General features: G+C 36.8%; 3 protein-coding genes across 8 annotated transcripts in view; 1 reads left to right on the forward strand and 2 right to left on the reverse strand.

Annotated features, from left to right (window-relative positions):
- LOC309495037 (multiple PDZ domain protein) overlaps positions 1-2,958 on the forward strand; it is a 73,925-nt gene extending 70,967 nt beyond the window's left edge. For all 6 annotated transcript variants that reach the window (XM_082164571.1, XM_082164570.1, XM_082164574.1 and 3 more), the window contains one exon: positions 58-2,958. In XM_082164571.1, the coding sequence (XP_082020697.1) occupies positions 58-222 (165 nt within the window). In that variant the 3' untranslated portion in view covers positions 223-2,958. The remainder of the gene's footprint in view (positions 1-57) is intronic.
- Positions 2,788-15,055, reverse strand: rfc1 (replication factor C (activator 1) 1). Its single transcript, XM_082164581.1, has 24 exons — positions 14,920-15,055; positions 14,237-14,344; positions 13,970-14,036; positions 13,570-13,671; positions 13,154-13,461; positions 12,989-13,063; positions 12,627-12,704; positions 12,037-12,369; positions 11,740-11,847; positions 10,644-10,823; positions 10,395-10,499; positions 9,314-9,701; positions 8,549-8,658; positions 8,229-8,343; positions 8,027-8,115; positions 7,358-7,495; positions 6,766-6,861; positions 6,563-6,661; positions 6,301-6,455; positions 5,652-5,769; positions 5,241-5,386; positions 4,918-5,131; positions 4,541-4,723; positions 2,788-3,542 (listed from the first exon to the last, which is right to left on the reverse strand). The coding sequence occupies exons 1-24, from the start codon at positions 14,920-14,922 to the stop codon at positions 3,447-3,449; spliced, it is 3,414 nt and encodes a 1,137-aa protein (XP_082020707.1). The 5' UTR covers positions 14,923-15,055; the 3' UTR covers positions 2,788-3,446.
- Positions 15,056-16,748: 1,693 nt separating this feature from the next.
- rpl9 (ribosomal protein L9) lies at positions 16,749-20,797 on the reverse strand. Its single transcript, XM_082164385.1, has 8 exons — positions 20,774-20,797; positions 20,244-20,290; positions 20,001-20,116; positions 18,871-18,966; positions 18,569-18,701; positions 18,380-18,460; positions 17,354-17,472; positions 16,749-16,909 (listed from the first exon to the last, which is right to left on the reverse strand). Exons 2-7 carry the CDS (start codon positions 20,287-20,289, stop codon positions 17,366-17,368), a joined length of 579 nt encoding a protein of 192 aa, XP_082020511.1. The 5' UTR covers position 20,290; positions 20,774-20,797; the 3' UTR covers positions 16,749-16,909; positions 17,354-17,365.
- Between the last annotated feature and the right edge of the window lie 40 nt (positions 20,798-20,837).

Raw genomic sequence — 20,837 nt, forward strand, 5'->3', positions numbered from 1 at the left:
AGGAATGTTATTTGTGTATTTGAGCGTGAAGTGTATGTGACAGTGCTGTTTCCACAGGGAGCCGCGGTGGAGGACGGGCGTCTGCGTCGCGGTGATCAGCTGCTGACAGTCAACGGACAGAGTCTGGAGGGTGTCACTCACTCTCAGGCTGTCGAGCTCCTTAGACAAACCAGCGGGACGGTTACTCTACAAGTACTTCCAAAAAGACTACCAACATGCTGATAATGTCACACAATGTCACTTTCCCTTGTCGTGACGATTCTTAGACCTCAAGGAGCAGATGCATGATTGATTGTTAAACACAGAGGGAGACAGATTCTACAAGCTGTATTTCTCAGAAAACATCTCCTAAAATGTAGTCTTTTCTAATAATAATTAAAAAAAAGTATTTCAGATAAAATGTGAATCTAAATAGTGTGTAAAGTGGGAGAAGCCAATAGAGAATAGTGCTAAACCAGTGGTTCTCAACCAGGGGACCGCAGGATGACATATTATTAATATTTTTTAATATAATTAATATATTAAAGGGGTCATGAACTGCATTGTTTTATAATGTTTCCTGGGGTGCACTTATAATGTTAGTAAGATTTTTACATAAAAAATGGTCATAATTTGGAAATAAAAGGCATTTTTCCTAGCCTAATTTTAGCCCTCTGATTTGAACGCTCTGTCTGAAAGTCTGCACATTTTTACTATTACAGCTATTAACTAATCGTAAAAAGTGTTGATTTATAGCATTATATTTAGATTGTAAAATGTTGCAGTGGATGTAGCCGATCACAGACATATTGAATGCATGAATAAACTAGTGATTCTTCGCCTAATATACCCTATTTCTTGTTTGTTATATGTCGCTTTGCCCTGTTTATAAAATGTGCTATTGTTGATCTCTTGCACTTCATGAAATTGCAGTCGATTGATGCTCTAATGTAATCTCGTATGATAGCAATGCCAATAAATTATTATTATTATGAATGCAGAACATGAATCATTACAACTTATTTCTGCACTCTCGCGAATTCTTTCATCATAACTAAAAGTGCAATCACGATGTAAATAAGAGATTTGTTGATTCTAACGGGAGTTTTGGCGAGAGTCCAGAACTCAGTCACTGATAAACTCGGACTGTTTGATTGACAGCTCCAGCGATTGTAAAGGGAGCGTTCTTTGATCACTTTCTATAATTTAATGTCAGTTTAAATAACAGATTATTTTCACCCTACTAAGAGAAACAATGTGAATTTGACCATTTAGTCACTGGTTTGATTTACTGACACATAGACAAAGAACATCTGACTGTACATGAATCATTACATATCAGAAATCACTGGTCACAGGTTAGGCATTAGAATTAACACAGTTACTTGCATGTGGTCGCATTACTGTCGAGTCCATATCGTAAAAGCAAAGCCTGCACCGAAATTGCGACTGATTTACCAAAGATTCCACAGTGAAATGTACAGAATACATTAGCATTAGGATTGTCTATTTTATTTAAAAGTTATTTTCAGTCCAATGATCCTGTGCTCTTCTCTCTTTGTCAACTCACTAACATGCCAGTGGGCAATGAAGTAGTAGGCGTTTATTATATATTTTTTTTATTTGCCCTTTATTTAACCAGATAAAACTTTCTGAGATTAAAAATCTCTTTTACAGAAGTGACCTGGCCAAGATGAGCAGAACAACATTATCAAAAAAAGTAGTAGGCTTTGATTTTCTCTTTCACCTATCTATGACGTCATAAATAGGCACATTCCACGGGTCATTTTCTGAGACTGGTTTCCAATAAAAGCTGTTTTTGGACTAACAATGAAGTTTTCATTTCTGAAACTTACAGGATATTCTTATAGTATGATGACCTCTTACATGTCAAAAGCTCTAGGAAAATTGGACTTCTCAATTCATGATCCCTTTAAATCTTACTTGATTTAAAAAGCATACAATCAAAATGTAAACTGGAAATGTCTTTTCCCTCAATAAATGTTTTTTTTTTTTTTTTTTTTTTAGGAAGAAACAAACTTTAAATTGCTTTAAACTTTAAACTCAAGAAACAAGAAACTTTAAATTGTGGATAATTTATCCTCATCAAAGAGGTTGAGAACCACTGTGCTAAACGATGAGTCTTTGACACATACTACATATCATCTGTCTTTTTATGTACCATTGTACATTATTTTTCAGTCTTCAGTACGAGTTATATGAATATAACTGGCATAGCTTATGGCATAATTAACTCTGAGAGCTCACATTAAGGATAATTATTTGTAAGTGTGGTTCAGTTACACATTTAGGTTATCATAAATCATGCAAAAAAAATGTTTATGAAACTATTTAAAGCAAGACTGATATCATAAAAGTATTTTCTGACTGTAACTCAGTATTGAATCATAAACATTGTGTTTGCATATGTTGTCAGATGCATTACATGTAAATCAGCACTTCACTGTGTCCGTTAGAATGACAATCAGCATTCAACATTTGTCTTTTTCTACTGTAAATTTAACTGTATACAAAATACATAATTTTATTGCTGTAAATAATTGTCTATTAAAGCCTGCATGTTAGACTACAAATTAAGTACTGAAAATATTCTGCAATTTTAACTGCTGTTAAATAAAATACCTGGACCTATGTACTGAGTTGTTTACCCAGATTCTTTACTGTATATATCAGCAATTTAGCTGTTTTTACCATTCCTCACCACAACCATATGATCAATACTTGTGATCTGCATCATCAAGAAGAATGAACCATGGAGATAATTATGACAAGCAAACACTACATCTCTACAACATAATTCTTGTTTTAATTTTTGAAATAGCACACATTAAGTCATTTACAGAATAATCTCTATAACACTATATAAGTCTAGATCCAAAAGTGCTGCCATAGAAACCACTAAGAAAGGTATTATTTATATATCTGCAAGTATTCAAAGTAACAAAGGAAAAAAGCAAACATGACATACATATTTACATTGTGATGATTACTAAGCTGACATGCAGCAAAGTACAGTGGGTGTCCACATCTTTAGTGGAAGAGGGTGTATAATTGTGAACAACAGAAGGTAATATATTAAAATGCTCATGTATTTTGTCATGGGTGTTACATGAGTGAGATGACATTAAGTGCCCTTAATACTATTTACCTTTAAGATGAATATAGCTTTAACGTCATGTGTTAACAGTATGATGCATGTGTCAAGTCTGATATGCTTGATGAATTGTGAACCATATAATGACTTCTGTGAAAATGTGTGGTCCACCCCCAGCGCCTGGTCCCTCTGCTGAAAGCAGCTTAAGCTGAGTGATGGCTTTCAGGAAGTGCATAAGTATGACTCACGGACAAAAAAAAGTTCTGTTTATAGAGCTGATGTCATTCAGCCACTCACATCTTTATGAAAACAGAGAGTAAGGGTTTCTGTCTCAAACCCTCCTATGTTTATCTCAGTTCTTGGCCTTTCCTTTACCCCTGCCTTTCCCCTTCCCAGAAGCCCCTGGTTTCTCTTGCTTGACGTCTTTTGCTGGTTTGGCTTTCTTCTGCTGAAAGAGTGAAGAAAGAAAAAAACTGGTGAATAAAGGTGTAGCATTTTGATTGATTTATAATGGAATTTTGTAGGCGCTGATGGAATATGAAGGCTACTTCTGCATTTTCTGTGCTGATTTTGGGAAAAAGTGTGGAATTCTGTACAATGAATTTGAAAATAGTAAAATATGCTATTATTACTAATAAGAGTGTAGTACTCTCAGTTGTGCTGTACGCAATAAAATTAGCCACAATATTTCATAAGTTACATGTAGTCTCAAAATGATGGGTGTTTGAATTCTGTGGGCTCAGATTCTCTGACAAACTTTACCACTTGCAACAAACTATACTTGTTTGAAAGGATAGTTCACCCCATTATTTATCCCTCAAGCTCACCCTCATGTTGTTCCAAGCTTTCTCTTTAAATTATCATGACTCTTCTGAAGCCATAACAGATCCGTTTCTCAACTCACTGACTCAATGAACCAGTCACAGTGGTTTAAGAAGATTTGGAATATAGAGAGCAACTTTTATGGTGCTTTTGTGACCTCTTTTAAAGCTTCAGTCTCTTTGTAAATGTATGAAAAAGAGTGGAGATTCTTCAAAAATTCACCTTTTATGTTCCAAGAAACAAGGGAAGTCATACAGGTTTGGAACAATATGATGACGTAAGCACTGAAAGCCTAAATTAAACCTGATCATTATATAAAGCGATCATGTCTCTTCAGGATTTATCCACTTATGGATGGATTAAATTTTTTGAAGCATCAAAGTTTTGGTTGAGTTGACTTTAAATGGAAGGACAGTAATCTAAACTTCATTAAAAATACCTTCATGAGTTTTGAAGATGAACAAAAGTGAAACAACATCAGGCCGAGTATTGATGACATCATTTACATTTTTAGGTGAACTATGCCTTTAAGTGTTCTCCAAATGATATGTTATTAAGTTAACATGATTGGAAAACTGATATACAAGTCGAAATGAGCTACTGGATTGCTGTTTTGATATCTACCTTGATCATTGCATCTTTGGTAAGCCCATCGTCTTCTTCCTCTTCCTGGACCTGAGATTCATTGTCAAGCTCTCCTACAAGCTCAGGGTCAACAGCACCTTTACGGCCTTTCTTAACCACTTGTAAGGAGTACGGCGTAAGATGGGATTCCTTATTGTAGGCTCTTGTAAAGGCAGCTTTCACCTGCAGAAATGGAAAAAAACAGAGCTGATGGGGATAAAGTGTGGCATACAGCACCTCCAGATGTTTTCCTGTTAAAACACAATTAACTCAGTTGGAGCAGGCATCTGTCAAAGCAATGAACTGTCAACTGGACCACCGGTTTCTTTTCCTGGAGGATAACTCTACAATATGCTAAGAAAATCACACACACACACCTTGGAGTCTAGCTTAGAATAAGGATCCGGCTGTCCGCCCCATGTGCTGATCTCCATCATGTTATCAACATCCTCTTTAATGATGTCATAATCATCCATGAGCTTCACGCTCTGATTGGCTCCTTCTGAACCTTGGGACTGAAGAGGCTCTAATATTGCGGAGCGCAAATATGGCAGGTAATCCAGATTTATTGCTTCCTTACTACTTAACGTCCTGCAGGATAAGAAATAGGCAAGCTTTTAAGAAAGCGAAAATGAGGTTTATAGACTTCGTACTTCAGACATGGAGGAAAGGAGAGGGAGAGAAAAGTGTGTTTTCTCACTTTAGGCTCATGTGTGAAGCCAGCTCCTGTAATATGCGGCTGTGTTTGCCAGCTGATGAGAACTTGCCCAACCAGCTGGGAAAGGTTGGAAACTGACTCATATAGCCACGCATCAGTTCCCCTGGCAACACGCTTGCATATATTGCCTGGAAATAAATACATACAGATATTTGAAAAACCTTAGTTTGTTTTCACTGATCTATGCAAAACTACTATGTAAACAAGTTTGTAATATGTTAAAAATCAGTGCTGTAATATGACTTTATTCATCTTTTCTGACTCAGAAATTTTTATTTTGAAAATGGCCACTTCAGGGCCTGATTATTTTGGTGCTGTTACAGCATTCAAAGATGTCGACTGAGGATTTGTAGGTCAACACTGATGAGAAGACAATGGCAGGAAGTATGTTACCTGTGTAGGAAGCAGAGACCAGGTCTGTTTGGAACGGATCTGTTTGTCCACTAAATCTCCATCGCAAATGCTGTCCGCAGTTTTACTCAACAACACCAAATGATTCTTCAGATTTCCCCTGATAAACATCAAATGTCACAACAATTATACAATCATGCTTTCATCTGCAGTTAGAATAGACTTTTTAAAATCTTGTGAAACAAAAATGTTTTCAAAGTGTACAGGCTGTAACTGTTGGTGTGAGTTAAGGCTGGCCGATGCATAGAATATAAGAGATATTATTGCAATAATTTTGCTGACAAGATAAAATTTGTGAATATTGCATTAATGTTAAAAGTTTAGCTTATTTTTCTATAGAAAATGTTATCTGTAAAATGTAAATTGTGTATGTCAAAATAGATCTGTGCATTAAGTGTAAATACAAACTAATAGATCTGCATTTGTTCTACATAATGTGTAATTTGTTTCTTTGTTCTTCCAAAAATGGTCTAATTTTGTTTTGTTCTGCATCAAACATTTTAACTGTTCTATTCACATTATGTATTTTTCAGGGGGATCAAATTAAAAAGCAAATGTATTGAGATGAATATAGAATATCTTCATAATTTGGGAAAATATAGTGATTATCTATTGTGTGTCTAAAACTCACCCTGCGGCAGCTGGTCGGACATGCAGATAGTTTTCTTGGACAAATAGTGGTGCTAAAGAGTAGTCATGAAAGAAAAGGTCTGATTTGTCAATCAAAGACATGTGGGCGGTTTCATCTCCCGAAGCAAACACCTTCCGGCACACATCAAATGGACCCTGCATAACAACACACAGATATTGTCTTTCTATACAGTCTACTCATGTCATCAGTGAGCCCATGCTCATAAAGTGTGCATAATGTTTTTAACAGTGTGCGCATGTACCAGTTTCATGTCTTTCTTAGCGTTGATAGCATCAGCTTTGGCCTGGTCATAGGTCATGACTTTGTCTTTAGCCGACCACATGCACAGATTGTGCAGGATCTAGATGTAGAAATATAATAACAAATGTTGCAGTGTAAAACACAGGCTTTAGTAGACACTGAATCAGTGATGAAAGGCAACAGATTTGTTTGTTAACATCATACCTGTCGAATATCCTGATTGGACCCCAGGATTACTTCATTCAGTGCTGGGGGTGGGATCTTCAAACCCTCTTTGAAAGCTATAGACATCATAGCCCCCTGATTGGGCAAAAAGGCAGCTTAAACATTTTTTAAATATACTTTACATAATAAGTGTAATATTTACTAAAATAAGATTTTTTGGCTACACTTTTATGTTAAAGTGTCCTTGGTAAAGTGTAATTAAACAAAGTACTGAGTAATAAACTAAAAACATGTACTTACTGTAAGGTTAACTGCTTGTAATTATGCATATTTTACGGTTATTATTACTATAGTAGATACATGTAACAAGTATAACAAACAGTTTAAAAAACTGTTTTTTTCAGTGATGATACATTTTTCAGCAATGATATAAAGAAGGGTTTAAAACCAGGGAGAATCTGGGATTTATTTTAATATTAATATTTTAAATGTTTCTAAAGGATATGAAGCAAAATCAATGAGAAATACTTAAGATTCTGCAATATTTGTAGTTCACTAATTAAATAAGCAAATGTGTGACACCGATCAACAGTGATTGAATCTGTCAGTCATTTCAAATGCCAGTGAGTACCTTGATCTGCTCAACCCGGGGTCTCTGAAACCGCAGGTCGTAGCAGTAGTTGGCCAGAGAGCGGATCTTCTGATGATTGCGGTCATTACACATGCAGATGATGGGAATCTTTGACTGTTTTATCAGACCAATCATCTCCTGTGTGGGTCAAAGGGCAAAGCACAAGTGTCAAGAACCACAATAATTCTCTGAATACACTGGTGTTCACCGTTCAGAATAGCATACTACTCTTACCAAGACGGCACTATGTAATATATACACTGTGTAAAGTATATACATTTTCTGTATGCACAGAATACCCAGATGACCAACTATATTTGCTCAAAATGAGCAGTATTCAACAGAGCTTACTGAATGGATTACTGTATTCCACATTGCAATGACTTGGCCTTATTTCCCAAAATCATCATTTTTATTTTTATCTATGATACCAGGGCAATGAGAAGTAGAATTTTACAGGTTGAAACATTTCTTGTGGACAAAGCCAACCGTTTCACATTCTATTTTAAAAAATTGTAGACAATTTATAATATATACTGAGCTAGTGCTCCATTCCACACAGCCACTGAACCCATAAGTATTAAAACACCACCATGACCATTTCTGCTCCTTGAGCACCACCTCTGGTAAAGAGAGATAATGCAATTGAATGTGAGTGTATATGTCTACCTGTATTCCTCCTCTGTCTTCATTTCCTGCCATCCCGTCCACCTCGTCCATTATGAGGACATGTTTACTGCTCACTGTCTGAGATGCACCTGACACCATTAAACACAAAAACATACTGTGTTTATATTATAATCACCAAGTTTAACTCCAAGCCGTTTTACAGATGCTACCTGCTGAATTAGCTATTAATTAAGCTAATTACCGGTATAGAAGTTCTTAATGCTGGTGTTGTTGAGTGATTCTGCGATCACTTCCTTTAAGCTGTTCTTACTGCGGGTGCAGCTCGCATTCATCTCCACGTAGCTGTAACCCAACTCCTACAAGCACAAATGGAACTCTATTAATGCTTTACCCAATGCAACGAAACTGTAAAACAGACACAGCATTTACAATCATTCACTAATGACTTAATCCTTGACCCAATGCTAAACACTTTTCGTTAAACGATTACACAGACTGTTCTTGAAACACAGTCAAACTAAATGTTATGCTATATGTATATATGAGTGAGACTGAACTGACCTCACAGACGAGAGCAGCAGTAGTGGTCTTCCCAATACCAGGAGGACCAGATAACAATGCAGCCTTAAATCCAGAACCATCATCTTTACCTCCAAACTTACCAAATTTGGCTGTTTCACACAGAGAGAGAAAGAGAGAGAGAGAGAGAGAGACGCAAGAACAATGACATTTGTGACAATGACAACAAACAGAGCATTTGAATAAACACATTCTGTATGGTTGGAATGGCATGCACCATTAAAATATACATTATGCTGTGACTCTGAGTGTAATATCTGGTGCATATGCTCATGGTCAAGTCAAGTGCGCTGCATTGTAGGAAACTGTACTCTGGTTATATAATGGTAAAAGTAGAACTGATGTATTATAAGCATACAGAACTTGCATACTGGTAGTATGCCATTCCGACACGGGTAGTTGACATGAAATTGAGCAGATGCAGCATGACATGCTAAACTCTATATAAACCATCTAAAACAACATTTACAATTCTTATCTTAAACTATTAATATTACCTTATATTAATTGAAAGACTATATGGAAAATTAGTAGTACTTTAAAAAAATGTATTTGTCATACTATGGGACCATTTCAAATTAACTAGTCAAGTTGAAAAACTATTAAAGATAAAAATAATATACACATTTCCTAATCCATATTTTTTTACGTAAAATCTTGATGTTGATGATCATAGGTTATATGTCAGCTACCCAAATATCAACTGTCATGTGAACACAGTAAGAAGAACAAGCTTTAAATACTGACGTGGTGCTTTTGTATTGCCGCTGTGATGTTTATGCCAGTTCTGTAACCAACGCAGAAGCTTGTTGGCACAACTCTGATCCCCCTGCTGTCCAATCAGGTTCTTCAGACTACGGGGGCGGTACTTATCCACCCACAACAGGCTGCTCCCATCATTCGATGGGGTAGAGTGGGATACAGGGGATGCTGTCTTGGTTTGATCATAGCTCAAACTCTTTTTGACCTCTGAACGAGACGCCCCACGTGTTCCAGATTTAGAGGCAGAGCCAGGCTTAAACCTCCGCTCCAAAGGGCTTCTCTTGTTGGGACTGGGCCCTTGTGGTGTGGCCTTCTTGGCTGGAGGAGTGGGCTTGCCTCTAGATTCTGGAGTCCTTGTTTTAAAGGATTTATTCTAGAATATTGAAGATAGACAGACAACTCATCACAATATGGGGAAAAAACGGACATACTTTGTATGCGTTATTTAGTTTTTCTGCAATATATATTGCGATATGAAAAAATACAGAACACTTTGACCAGATCCATTGAATAGCTATATATGGAAATAATTATTGATTGGGGTGGTTTCCTTAGGCAATGCATAGAATTCAAAAATAATATTAAAAAGCTGAAAATTTACTTTTTACATTGAAGACTTTGTGGGTATGAACCATCTATTTAAGGTTTTGGTTAAAACTGTAAACATTTGGGTGTTCAAAATAATGGTATACCAGTATTCTGCTAAAATAAAAGGTTGAGGATTTGATGTGAAAAGCACAAGGCTTTGAACACAACAAGGGAAGAATTTAAAGACTTGAAGTGTTAGTTGGTTCTTGTAAAGAGTGAACTCATATGTAAAAACACCCCTAAAAGTAAGTATTTCCATTAGCAAGAGAGTCTTTGTTTTTTGTGTCTGGATGTCTCAGTAGTAGCAATACGACACATATTCATATAAAATGTCACCCTTCACAGTATGATTTTGAATAAACACCAATACCGTATACCATATACGGCAAAATCGATTTTATTTAGCTAAATATTGTGAGGCTCCAGTGGACAGTGAGTGCAAGTGAAAGAACAGGAAGGTTGATGGGAGCTACTTTACCTCTGCCTCTGCCGCAATCTCGTATTTAGACTTCTTGCCTGGTTTGGTTCTTATGAGTTCCAACAACTCATCTTCATTAATGATCTTAGTGCCAAAACTCTCCGCCTAAAGGATAGACATTGAAGTTACATTAGCACATAATGTTACAACAACTAAACATTTTAATAAAAGGGTAATTTATAAATACATTGAAAAAGAAACATACAGAACACTCAAGTTCGAATAAACAGAAATAATAAAAATTAGGACCTTCTCAGTCTTTGAAACTCCACTGTCTCGTCCCAGAACAAGGTAATTGGTTTTACGGCTGACGTTTCCTGTGACTTTGCCGCCATATCGCTCTATTAGTGACTTAGCATCATCCCTCTCCATAGACTCTAACACACCAGTCAACACAAACGCACAACCCTCCAGGCAGTTCTCTGCTCCCTAAAACAGGTACATAACAATGTTTAAGCAGCTTAAGGGGGCTATATTGTACGAATTTTAGTGTATTAATCGCTTTTTTATTGCCAATGTATAAAGCTTGTAGACTGATTTTTGTGTGGAGAACTCAGGACGTTTTCCGGGAAAATCAAAAGGATTGTGACGTTTATGTGCCTTCCCGAGAGACTCTCTTCAATTCTCTACAGCGAGAAAGTGTGCAATACTAGCTAATATTAGCTTAAAGATGGAGGCCACTAACGTCAACAAATGCACAGCAACAAATTAAAATAGAATTTTTTTGCTGTTTCATAGTAACAGTGACATGAACAATGTTAGAAGCCGTTCAAACAGAATGCGTTTTTCCATTCCACTGCGCTACTTTTTTTGGAGTAGCATATCAAATTAATGAAAGTATGAAATATACAAAATCCTATATAAAATCCTTTAGTTTAAAGATGCTCATATAAATAGCCTTTATATAGTTCTGTTATGTTATGTTTGTTTAATATTTGTTCTGAAAATAGACATGATTTTCTGCATTTTCAGCAATTAGAATATATTAGAAAGCTAATTAAATGTTTATCATAGAATAGCGCTAAGGCCCAGAATCTGCTCTACCTAAATGTACGGTCAGGAGCAACTATTGCTTCTAAGCGAAGAATGAAAAAGAACTTGGCCGTGAGTATATCAGGGCCTTGAATCGCGTTCAGTCTCTTGTACATTACGGAGTGTGTGCACAGGCAATAGTTGCTGGCTGCAGTTCACTTAATGGCCACTAGTATCACTTATAACAGGAGTTTCTGAATTCTACATAAAGCCCCTTTAAAGGTCAAGTATAATTTGATTACTGAAATATATTCATAAATATCAATGAGTTGATAGGCCTTCAGTTGTCAACGAGTGGTTTAGGTGTTTTTACCTGTGGTACCTCTTTAGACCCCAGAGCTCGTGGTCCTTCTCTGTTCAGAAAGTTTCGGTAGGCTGATGAATTTGCCCGTTTTTTCTCAAGATCCTCAGGACTTGTATTCTGAAATATTAGAGACAAAGGTTTGCTCACTAGAGGATTTCAGGCCATATTTATAGAAAAGCATTGTATAAATACAAAATAAAAACTTAAAAGACCCTTAAAAAAACAATTCAAAATCTTACATTGTCATTTCGAATATCTTCTAATATAAAACAATCCTGAATTAAGCAGCATATGCAAATGGAATACCTCTGGTTTTGCTGGTGAAGTTTTACTGGGTTCACTTTTAGGTGTGGAAATACTTCTTGATTTTGCCATTCCCGTGGAAACACTTCCTGTTTTGGGCGTAGCTGCCTGCTCTGAGCTAACTGGTGAGATGGGCTCTTTCTTAGGAGAGATCTTAATTTTCTTTTCACCCCTTTTCCTTTGCTCGTCCTCTTCATCCTGTCGTTTTTTCATCTGAGCCAGTTTGGAGCTGGTCTTCACAGGACTTGTTTTAGGCGATGGGTCCTTTTTAGGTTTGGTGTCTGAGGCAACTGCCTGAGAGCTGCTCTTGGAAGGAGAGAGAGAGTCTACCCGAGCCTAGGAAACAAACAAAATTGTGTAACAAACCAAAAAGACATGGCTTCATTGGCCACACCACGTGTTTTTTGTGGACATTTGATTATGGACACAAAAGGTTTTCAAATATTAATAAGCAGTAAACCTGTTAAAATATTATTTTCGTGAAAGAATAAATTATTAATAACTACTCGCATGTGTATGTTTACTATGCATGTTTAAATAAGAATGAGACATAGAGTTAAGACAAACTATAGACATGTATGCAGCTCACTAACCTTTTTCGGTAAGGGAGCTTCATCCAGCATGGCTAATGTTTTTGCAAATTCCTCATCATCATGAATCTGCTTTTCCAACTAACACAAAAAATACACACACAAACGCATTTATACATACAGAAAATTAACAATTTCTCCATGATAATAAACTAGATATGAAAAAGTGACTGCATTAACATACATTTTCAGATTAAGGTATATTCTATATTAGCCTTTATTCTGAATGAAGATTCACGTTTACATGCTCTTGTGCTTGACAATTAGTTCAATTAATTTTTAGTAATTCTGAATTATAATTCAGCTCATTAATTCTGATTAATATAGGTGCACTATCGTGCATTTGTCATGTGTCATAAACCAACCTCAATGTCTTCATCCATCTGAAGTTCTTTTGCAATGGCTTCATCACTGAGCGACTCATCAGTTTCCTGTGTGGGCTGGACGAGACCGAACACTGATGAGTTTGAATTTTTCAACACATTAAGCGCACACACAAACACACACTTTTATTCACTCTCTTTACTCACTGCCTTCCTTTTGGCGCTGGTACTGGCCACCATTTTCTTCTCTGACCTCTGAACACTTGAGCTCCCAAAGAATGCCATTACTGAGGTGGGCTTCGGTTTAGGTGGGGTTGGTGTGACCTTTGCTGATACGGTGGGCTGAGAACTCTTCACACCTCCCTTTGAGATCGTGTTTGGGGATTTGATTGGAGATTTCTTAGGGGAAACTTTCGCTTGTTTTTCTTTTCCTGAATTTGAGACCTTCTTGCCTTTAGCCGTTCCATTTTCTTTGGGTTTGTGCTGTTTCAGAGTCAAAAATGTATCATCTGAATCTGAAAAAAAAAACAAGACAAAAAAAATAGGAATACAAATTGTGATATACACGTCATATTCACAACATTATATTATACATGAGGCAATTTGCTTGCTGACTCCCTCACCAGAATCAGACACGAAAGTTACTGGTTGTTTCTTCACTGTGGGGGCAGGTGTCTCTTTAATGCTCTTTTTGGTCTTCTTCTCCTTCTTGTCTTCCTCAGAGTCTATGATAAGATGAGAGAAATATTGTGATATCAGATTCCAAGACTGTCAAGGAGAGGTTTTTTTTGGAAAAATATTTAGTTTCTATTAAGCAAAATTTTTCCCAACTCATTAGAGTACTGAATTTATTTACTTTAATGTAATTTTTATTCCAGACAATCAAGCACTTCCTTGCAGCCCCCTGTTTTAAAACCCCTGGTCTAGGGTATTTTTCAATCCTTAATAACCACCATGTCTCAACATAGTGAACATAATGGTCATCATAATTGTACCAATACTTGATAAATGCCTTTTACAAACCTGAATCAATTATGACTCTTTTCTTTCGTTTTCCAGTGGGTTTCTCATCCGATTTGGGACTTTTGACCTAAAGAAAGAGAAAAAGAGTGATTGCATAACACTGCAGGATGCATTAAACATCAGCATGCAAATTCATGTTAATAAAGAGAATATGAGAATTAACTTATATTGTAGGTGCCATCTCATATGAATATATTAATAGATATAGTACAATCACATACCTGTCACGTAAATAAATGATAAATGTACATTAGACCGTTGTTCTACCTTAGTTTTTGATTTCGGTTTCTTCTTCTGTTCTTCATCAGTGCTGATGCTTTCATTTGAAGGTTTGGGCGCCGCAGGTTTGGTGGGCGCAAAAAACCTCCGGATGTCCTGAAATTAGCATAAGTGAATTAGACAAATATACTATTAACATTTTATGCAGTTTTACATAAGTTTAATTACTAATAACATAGGTTCTTAAACGTGCTGCGCAGAGCAACTACCATAGAAACCCCAGGCTGAGTTTGTTCTGTTGCATGTTTACATTTCAAAGTTGACAATAACAAACAGGACGCAGGTGCTTCGTCGATACCAAAAACACAAACATCTGTATTGTATTGTTATACAGTAACACAACAGCTCATATCGGCCTGTCTGCTGGGATACAGTCGACTTGGATCGTTAAGTTCACCACACTTTTTAAATGCTTAAATGTTGCTCGACCCTGACGTAAACAAATACTCTCGTGATAATAAAATACGTAAACATGGACTGCCAAGTTCATGAATAGCCTTTGAATGTTTTCTTCTTTTTGTACGTTAGCTCTGGTCTGTTAACTAACACCTAAAGGCTGCAAGTTTGAGCTAACTGCTCTTTCTTTATCCAAACAGCCTTATTAACTGCATTGAGCTCGTCTCTGATTGCATCATTTTTTATATAGATGGTGCATTAATAAGGCCACTCACCATTTTTGAGCATGTGTCAATATCGTTTCTTTATTTTTGGACAGATTGCGGGACAGTAGTGCTTCTCCAGTCCTCTTTGGCGCCAATGATACTCAACGCAGGCGCAGCGTGATGACGGAACGCAGATGGAGGAAGAGAGAGACAAACGCGCGGTTCAGATTCGGCTAGTGTGTTGATACTCCACATCGTAAAATGCAACACTAATTCAGTGCAACAAATATTGTATAAAAAACTAAATCATACTTAGAGCTATCGTATATGATTGTTTATAAATTATATATATATATATATTATGCCTATGCTATAGAAATTCATTTGAATGAAAACTGCTTTCTGTAAAGATGAAAATTAACCTGAAACCTTTTGACCCCAACATACAATCTTTGTGCGAGGGATCTCCATCCTCAAAATTTTAAAAGGCATCAATTGTTTCTGTAAAAACATCCAATTATTTATTTTTTTGAAAATTTATAAAAATATTATAATTAAATATTATGCAAAAAATGTTTACTTTCCAGTAGGTTAATAAGTGCATTTCTTACACATAGTAGCACTGCACTGTTAGATGTATGTATGTAAATATATTTATTTACTCATTTATTTTTCTTATTAAAAAAAAATATATAATTCTGTTACTTATTTTAATCTTTTGATTCATTTCGTTTTTTGTTTTGTTTTTACAGTTTTTCTCTAAACATTTCCAGAAATTGTTTTATGTTCTGGAATTTAAGTCTCCATAGTCTATGTATGCATGTTCAAAACATAAATATCATAAAATCATTTATAGATTATTTATGAAACAATGCTTTTCACCATATTAAATTATTAGCTAACACACAAATTTGACTTTTTTTTTGAACTGCACAATTTATTTGCAGTTATCTCCGTTTCCTGTTGAAAATTACTGGTCATACTAATCAAAAGCCATCATAATTCTCAAAAAAAAAAAAAATATATATATATATATAATCTATATATATCTGTGTGTGTGTGTGTGTGTGTGTGTGTGTGTGTGTGTGTGTGTGAGCTCCACCTCCACTGTAGGTTAGGGAAATATCCACCTGGGTTAAATAAAGTATTTACATGCTGATCCCACTTAAGTTTACTCATTCTGAGTAAGTTTCTGTGTTAAGAGTCTCAGCTCCTTATTTAAGAGTGATGGAGGGGTATCCTAATCTAGTTAGTAACAAGATGGCAGCAGAAAAGTGGAGATTGAAAACCTAAATCTTGCTTTCAGCTTTATAAATAGCTCCTACTCTTACTAAAAAAAAATAATAATAAAAAGAAATTCAAAGCTTCAGCCCATTCTTAAGAACATTTTTAGGTTCTTTACATTTGGGCCTTGGTCTGTTTTGACAGATACACAAATTTTAAAACAATTACCTATTGGTTAGATTTTACCCAAAATACTTTTGTAAAATACTATACATTTAGGCTCTTTCCCATATTTTACACTAATTGGGACTGAATTTCATTGATAAACAGGAAAATGCACGCCCATTGATGAACCATTGCAGCATAAAAAGTTCTTCATTAGAAACTGAATGTTTATGCAAGTAAAATACATTGTTTGAAAACATTCCACAGTAATATTGATGCTACTAATAAATTTGGATTGTTTTTGAACAGTTATGCCTTTAAAATGTAGTAAAAGGGTTATAGTTATAGTACCATTGAAAACTTTGCACATTCATTGAGAAGTTATTGATCAGATACAATATGGTTTTAGCTAGAAAAAAATTTGTTTTATTTATAAAATATACCATCTACCATAACCGGTCATTGATTTATGATCAAATTGTGCTAACAAAAACAACTGCACAAGTATATGTTGTTGAAAAATCAGAGTTGGTCTTTATTGACAGATTTTACAGACTAATTTAGTCATCTTGCTGTTCCACCACTGTGCCCTTCTCACTAACATATATCCCATCAAGAAACTTCCGGATGTCCTTCTTTCTCACAGTGGTGGCCTGCTGGATCAGTGCAGCTGATGGGAGAGGGAAATAAAAAAAGACAAGACAAAAACAATTGTAAAGACAAACCAGTTTAAATGACATGGTGGTGCACCCAAGAACTCCCATGTGCTGTAAGAACTATACAGAAATCAGTCATGTAACATGCAAACCTAGCCAGTTGTTAAAGCTGTGGACTAAAACGTTAGAAGTATTCTCATGCTTGGATCAGTGAACGTGCAATAAAGCCCTATAAAAGATGGAGTGAAGTAAAGCTGTTTGGTGTGCAGGAGATGGTTAATTCATTCTAAACATCGCATCATTTGAAATTTGGCACTTTGGCAGAGATGACACATGAAAACAGACAACAGAGACATGTTCAAGGACAAAAAGCAGGAAAACTAGCACAGAAAAGAGCCGATAGAAAGGCGAGGGGCCGCAGCGGCTTCTGTCGCCCTGCACGGCGGTCTCATTCTAACCTCTCGTGTTCTCTACGACTCCGACTCCACTACAGTGCCCTTCTCAGAGACGTAAATACCATCCAGGAACTTTCTGATATCCTTATTTTTCACTGTGGTTGCCTGCTGGATGAGGGCCGCTGAAACAAGAAAGGCTGGGGAGGTGAGGCATGCACACACACACTAGACTTACATGACCACAGTCTATCTCTCTCTCTCTCTCACACACACACACCTTTCACACACCACCCAATCAGGAACATTCTCTTCAAATCACAATACAACCAAGGGTTAAGGATGTCAGATGGAGGAAAGGAGGCTAAAATTGTCCAATTCAGAAAAATCTAAACGATACATATATCAGGACCAGCAGGTAATGGCATATTAACTCAGAGGAAACAGGGATGCTCGGGTCTAGCACAGACAAGGTGAGGGAGGGTACAGCTTAGGCTTAGATTTAAGGGTTACCACGACGAGTCCAGTAAAGGAAGAAAAAACATTTGATATACATTAGGACAAACAAATGGCAGAAAAAAAGGCTGAGTCACTTTTGATCATTTGTTTACTCTTGGATTTTTAATGCTTTAAAATCTTAACTGGCATAATAAACTGAGTAAAATACATGAATCCTCACACTCGTCACCACCGGGCAATCACCTGTCTTTATAATATGGTCTTGTAAATGCAGTTTACTTGCATTGCCAGGTTATTGATTTGCATGTAAACTGGTAATTCAGATTATTTCAATAAACTGCATGTACAGATGCTCAATCACAAAAACAACATCATTGCGCACAATACTAGGATTAACTAAAACACTGTGACAGAAACCAGAGGACCTTTAGGTGAATCCAAGTTGTCTTTGTTCATTTGAAATACAATTCAAATTGTGCTAATGCTAACAGAATTCATAGACCCTTTAATGGGCAAACAGACCATCATGTGGTTTAAAATAATGCAAACCACTCAATTTCAAGGAGATACTGAGTTGCATGCACTCTAGTCATGATTATAGGTTGGCACAGTACATCTTAAAATGATGCTCACCTGAGTTTGACACCAGCTCAATGTCATTACCCTCCAGAATCAGCTCGTCTTTTTGAGCAGCAGACACTGCACACGCCACACCTACCAAAAAACAACACCTTAATTCTGTAACCAGGCATGTCTGCAGCAGAATTAAGGGGCTTGTGATGAGACATTACACCAATTCAGACGAAAAGCCTTTACACATACCTGTCCTCATGCGAACACGGCGGACGTACTTCTCTCCCAAGAAGTTCCTGATCTCCACCAAAGAGCCAGTCTCCTGCATCACCACGTTAATGGGGAAATGGGCATATACAGATCGCATCTTGTATCTGAAGCCCTAGAGAACAAATGAAACGTGCATTACATCATACAGTCCATATCTTTTCCTCTTCAATATAACTAGAACGAGATTATAGGGAAGGACACTAAAACGGTCCTTTTATATCTGCTTTAGACAATGAGCATAAAGAATTGAGCACGAATGTACCAAAATCGAGTTTACCTACCAGGGTGACCCCCTTGATCATGTTCTGGACATGACTGCAGATGGTGCGGACTGTGGCCAACTCCTTCCTGTTACCCCACCACTTATCCACACGCAGCTAAAACAAACACAGATCATCCATTGAATTCCACACAAGTTAACAAGGTATGTTTGCAACATGCACGCATTTGTCAGATGAAATCTAATCTGATTTCAGATTCTGATTCACATTTGTGTGCATCACATGTATTCAGAACAAAACTTCAATGTCATCTGTGCTACTGCAGGCATAATTGACCTTTCAGTGCACCCTTTCCCTTCGAACGCAGGTGAGCCAATGACAGTTGAGTATCAGTTGCACGGGGACCGGAACTCAAGACATCTTTAGGTTTCAGCACCATAGAGAAACATTGGAAGATCTGAAGCTCTCATCGGTTTTATAGTGTGTATGCTACAAAAATGGTAAAACAATGTGCCTGGGATACTTGTATCACTGATTCCAGGTATCCTGAGAGGATGGGCATGGGTATTCATGTATTGAATCACCGTACTGTGCGCGTGCTCACCAGCACGTTTCAAAAGTGTGATAAGATTTGTGGGAACGGACCAATACGACTGAAGCCCGGTTTATTTATAATATCAATTTTAACAAAATTGACCAAAAACATCTTGGGACAAGGTTTTCACACCGACAGCTGTCATTGTAAGACAGTTAGCAACTCCGTTTGGTTGTTCGAGATAGCAACAGTAACTAAGGGGAGCGGGGCTTACAGGTAGGTCAATTGCTGTTTACCCCTTCATGACATATATAAAAAGTAAGCTGACATGTCCTTTAGCAAATATTTAATAATCAGTATCCTCAACTGACCAATTCAAGACCTACATGTTCAAAAGATGCAAAACAAACATACCCATCACGACACTACATAGTTATTTTTTCCCTGTTGATCAGATTACTTCAGCCAGTATAGTATTAACAAAGTATTGAATAAAACAATTAAAAAGTAATTATAGGGAAGATTTTAAAACCCTACTGCATGCCTATTCTTAAGAGGGCAGATAGTTCCATAGTTTTGAGCTAATGAAGAGAGCACCCCATTACCCATAGCTCTTAAAAGAGTTGGCGGTACAGTATGTATCAAGACTGCAAACCTTCTTCTGTTTCTTGCCCAGCAGACTGAGCTCCAGGTTAATATGGTTGAACTCCCGGCGAAGAACGCCACGGGGCCCCTTCACTGTAACTGTGCGGCCCTTGAGGGACACCTCGACTGTAAGGAAACAGACACAATTTAGTAAACATGAAGGCATGGTGTGAATTAAGGAGAAAACTCTCTAAACCATACACGCGAGAAGTGTGTGAATGGTTAGGACGTGATGCATGATTATTTGACATACCGTTGTCGGGGATGTCCACTGTCTGGTTACTGAGAATGGTCTTCATTCTGAAAAAAACAAGTACAAAGCGGTCAGCAAAAGCATATTCTGTCCATCTCAAATACCAAGTTTTATCATTTATTATAACAGAAATACTGATAGCCTAAACAAACCCGGTGGAATCTATTACAATTCTAGTCAATTACACTCTGGTGGTACCGTTAACGTGTCTTTGAATTTTAAGTCTGTTTTAATGCTAACGTTACATGAACATTACTAATGTCACAATGATACAAACATGGCTTAATATCAAAGTGTTTAATGAATGACTTATAATCGCTACGGCCTACACGTCTGGCTAACCGATAAACACTGACCAGACATACGGCGCTTATCAAACAGCATCGGGTTTTCAGCACTAATATAGCCACAGATATTTTAATGAACATGTAAACAAAGTCTTGAGACACTAGGCAAACCTAACGCATTTGACATTAGTGCAGATGGTACTTGATTAAAATGCACAAGAACAGGATGCGCCATGTTCTTACCTCGCTGATTAAGGGGGAAAGGAAGGAGGAAGGACGTGATGACGTAAATGTAACCCGTACGTCA

Source organism: Leuciscus leuciscus (assembly GCF_965113295.1).
Source record: "Leuciscus leuciscus genome assembly, chromosome: 3".
NCBI classification, from domain to species: Eukaryota; Metazoa; Chordata; class Actinopteri; order Cypriniformes; family Leuciscidae; genus Leuciscus; species Leuciscus leuciscus.

Excerpts from the sequence above, each read along its gene's own strand:
- rfc1 (XM_082164581.1), bottom strand. Across the intron at positions 13,672-13,969 it reads AAGAGTCATAATTGATTCAG|ACTCTGAGGAAGACAAGAAG; the intron begins GTTTGTAAAAGG and ends ATCTTATCATAG. Across the intron at positions 12,370-12,626 it reads AAGCTCCCTTACCGAAAAAG|GCTCGGGTAGACTCTCTCTC; the intron begins GTTAGTGAGCTG and ends TTTGTTTCCTAG.
- rpl9 (XM_082164385.1), bottom strand. The coding sequence starts at position 20,289 with ATGAAGACCATTCTCAGTAACCAGACAGTGGACATCCCCGACAACG. Across the intron at positions 18,967-20,000 it reads TGGGCAAGAAACAGAAGAAG|CTGCGTGTGGATAAGTGGTG; the intron begins GTTTGCAGTCTT and ends TGTTTGTTTTAG. Across the intron at positions 17,473-18,379 it reads TGAGCTGGTGTCAAACTCAG|CGGCCCTCATCCAGCAGGCA; the intron begins GTGAGCATCATT and ends TTCTTGTTTCAG.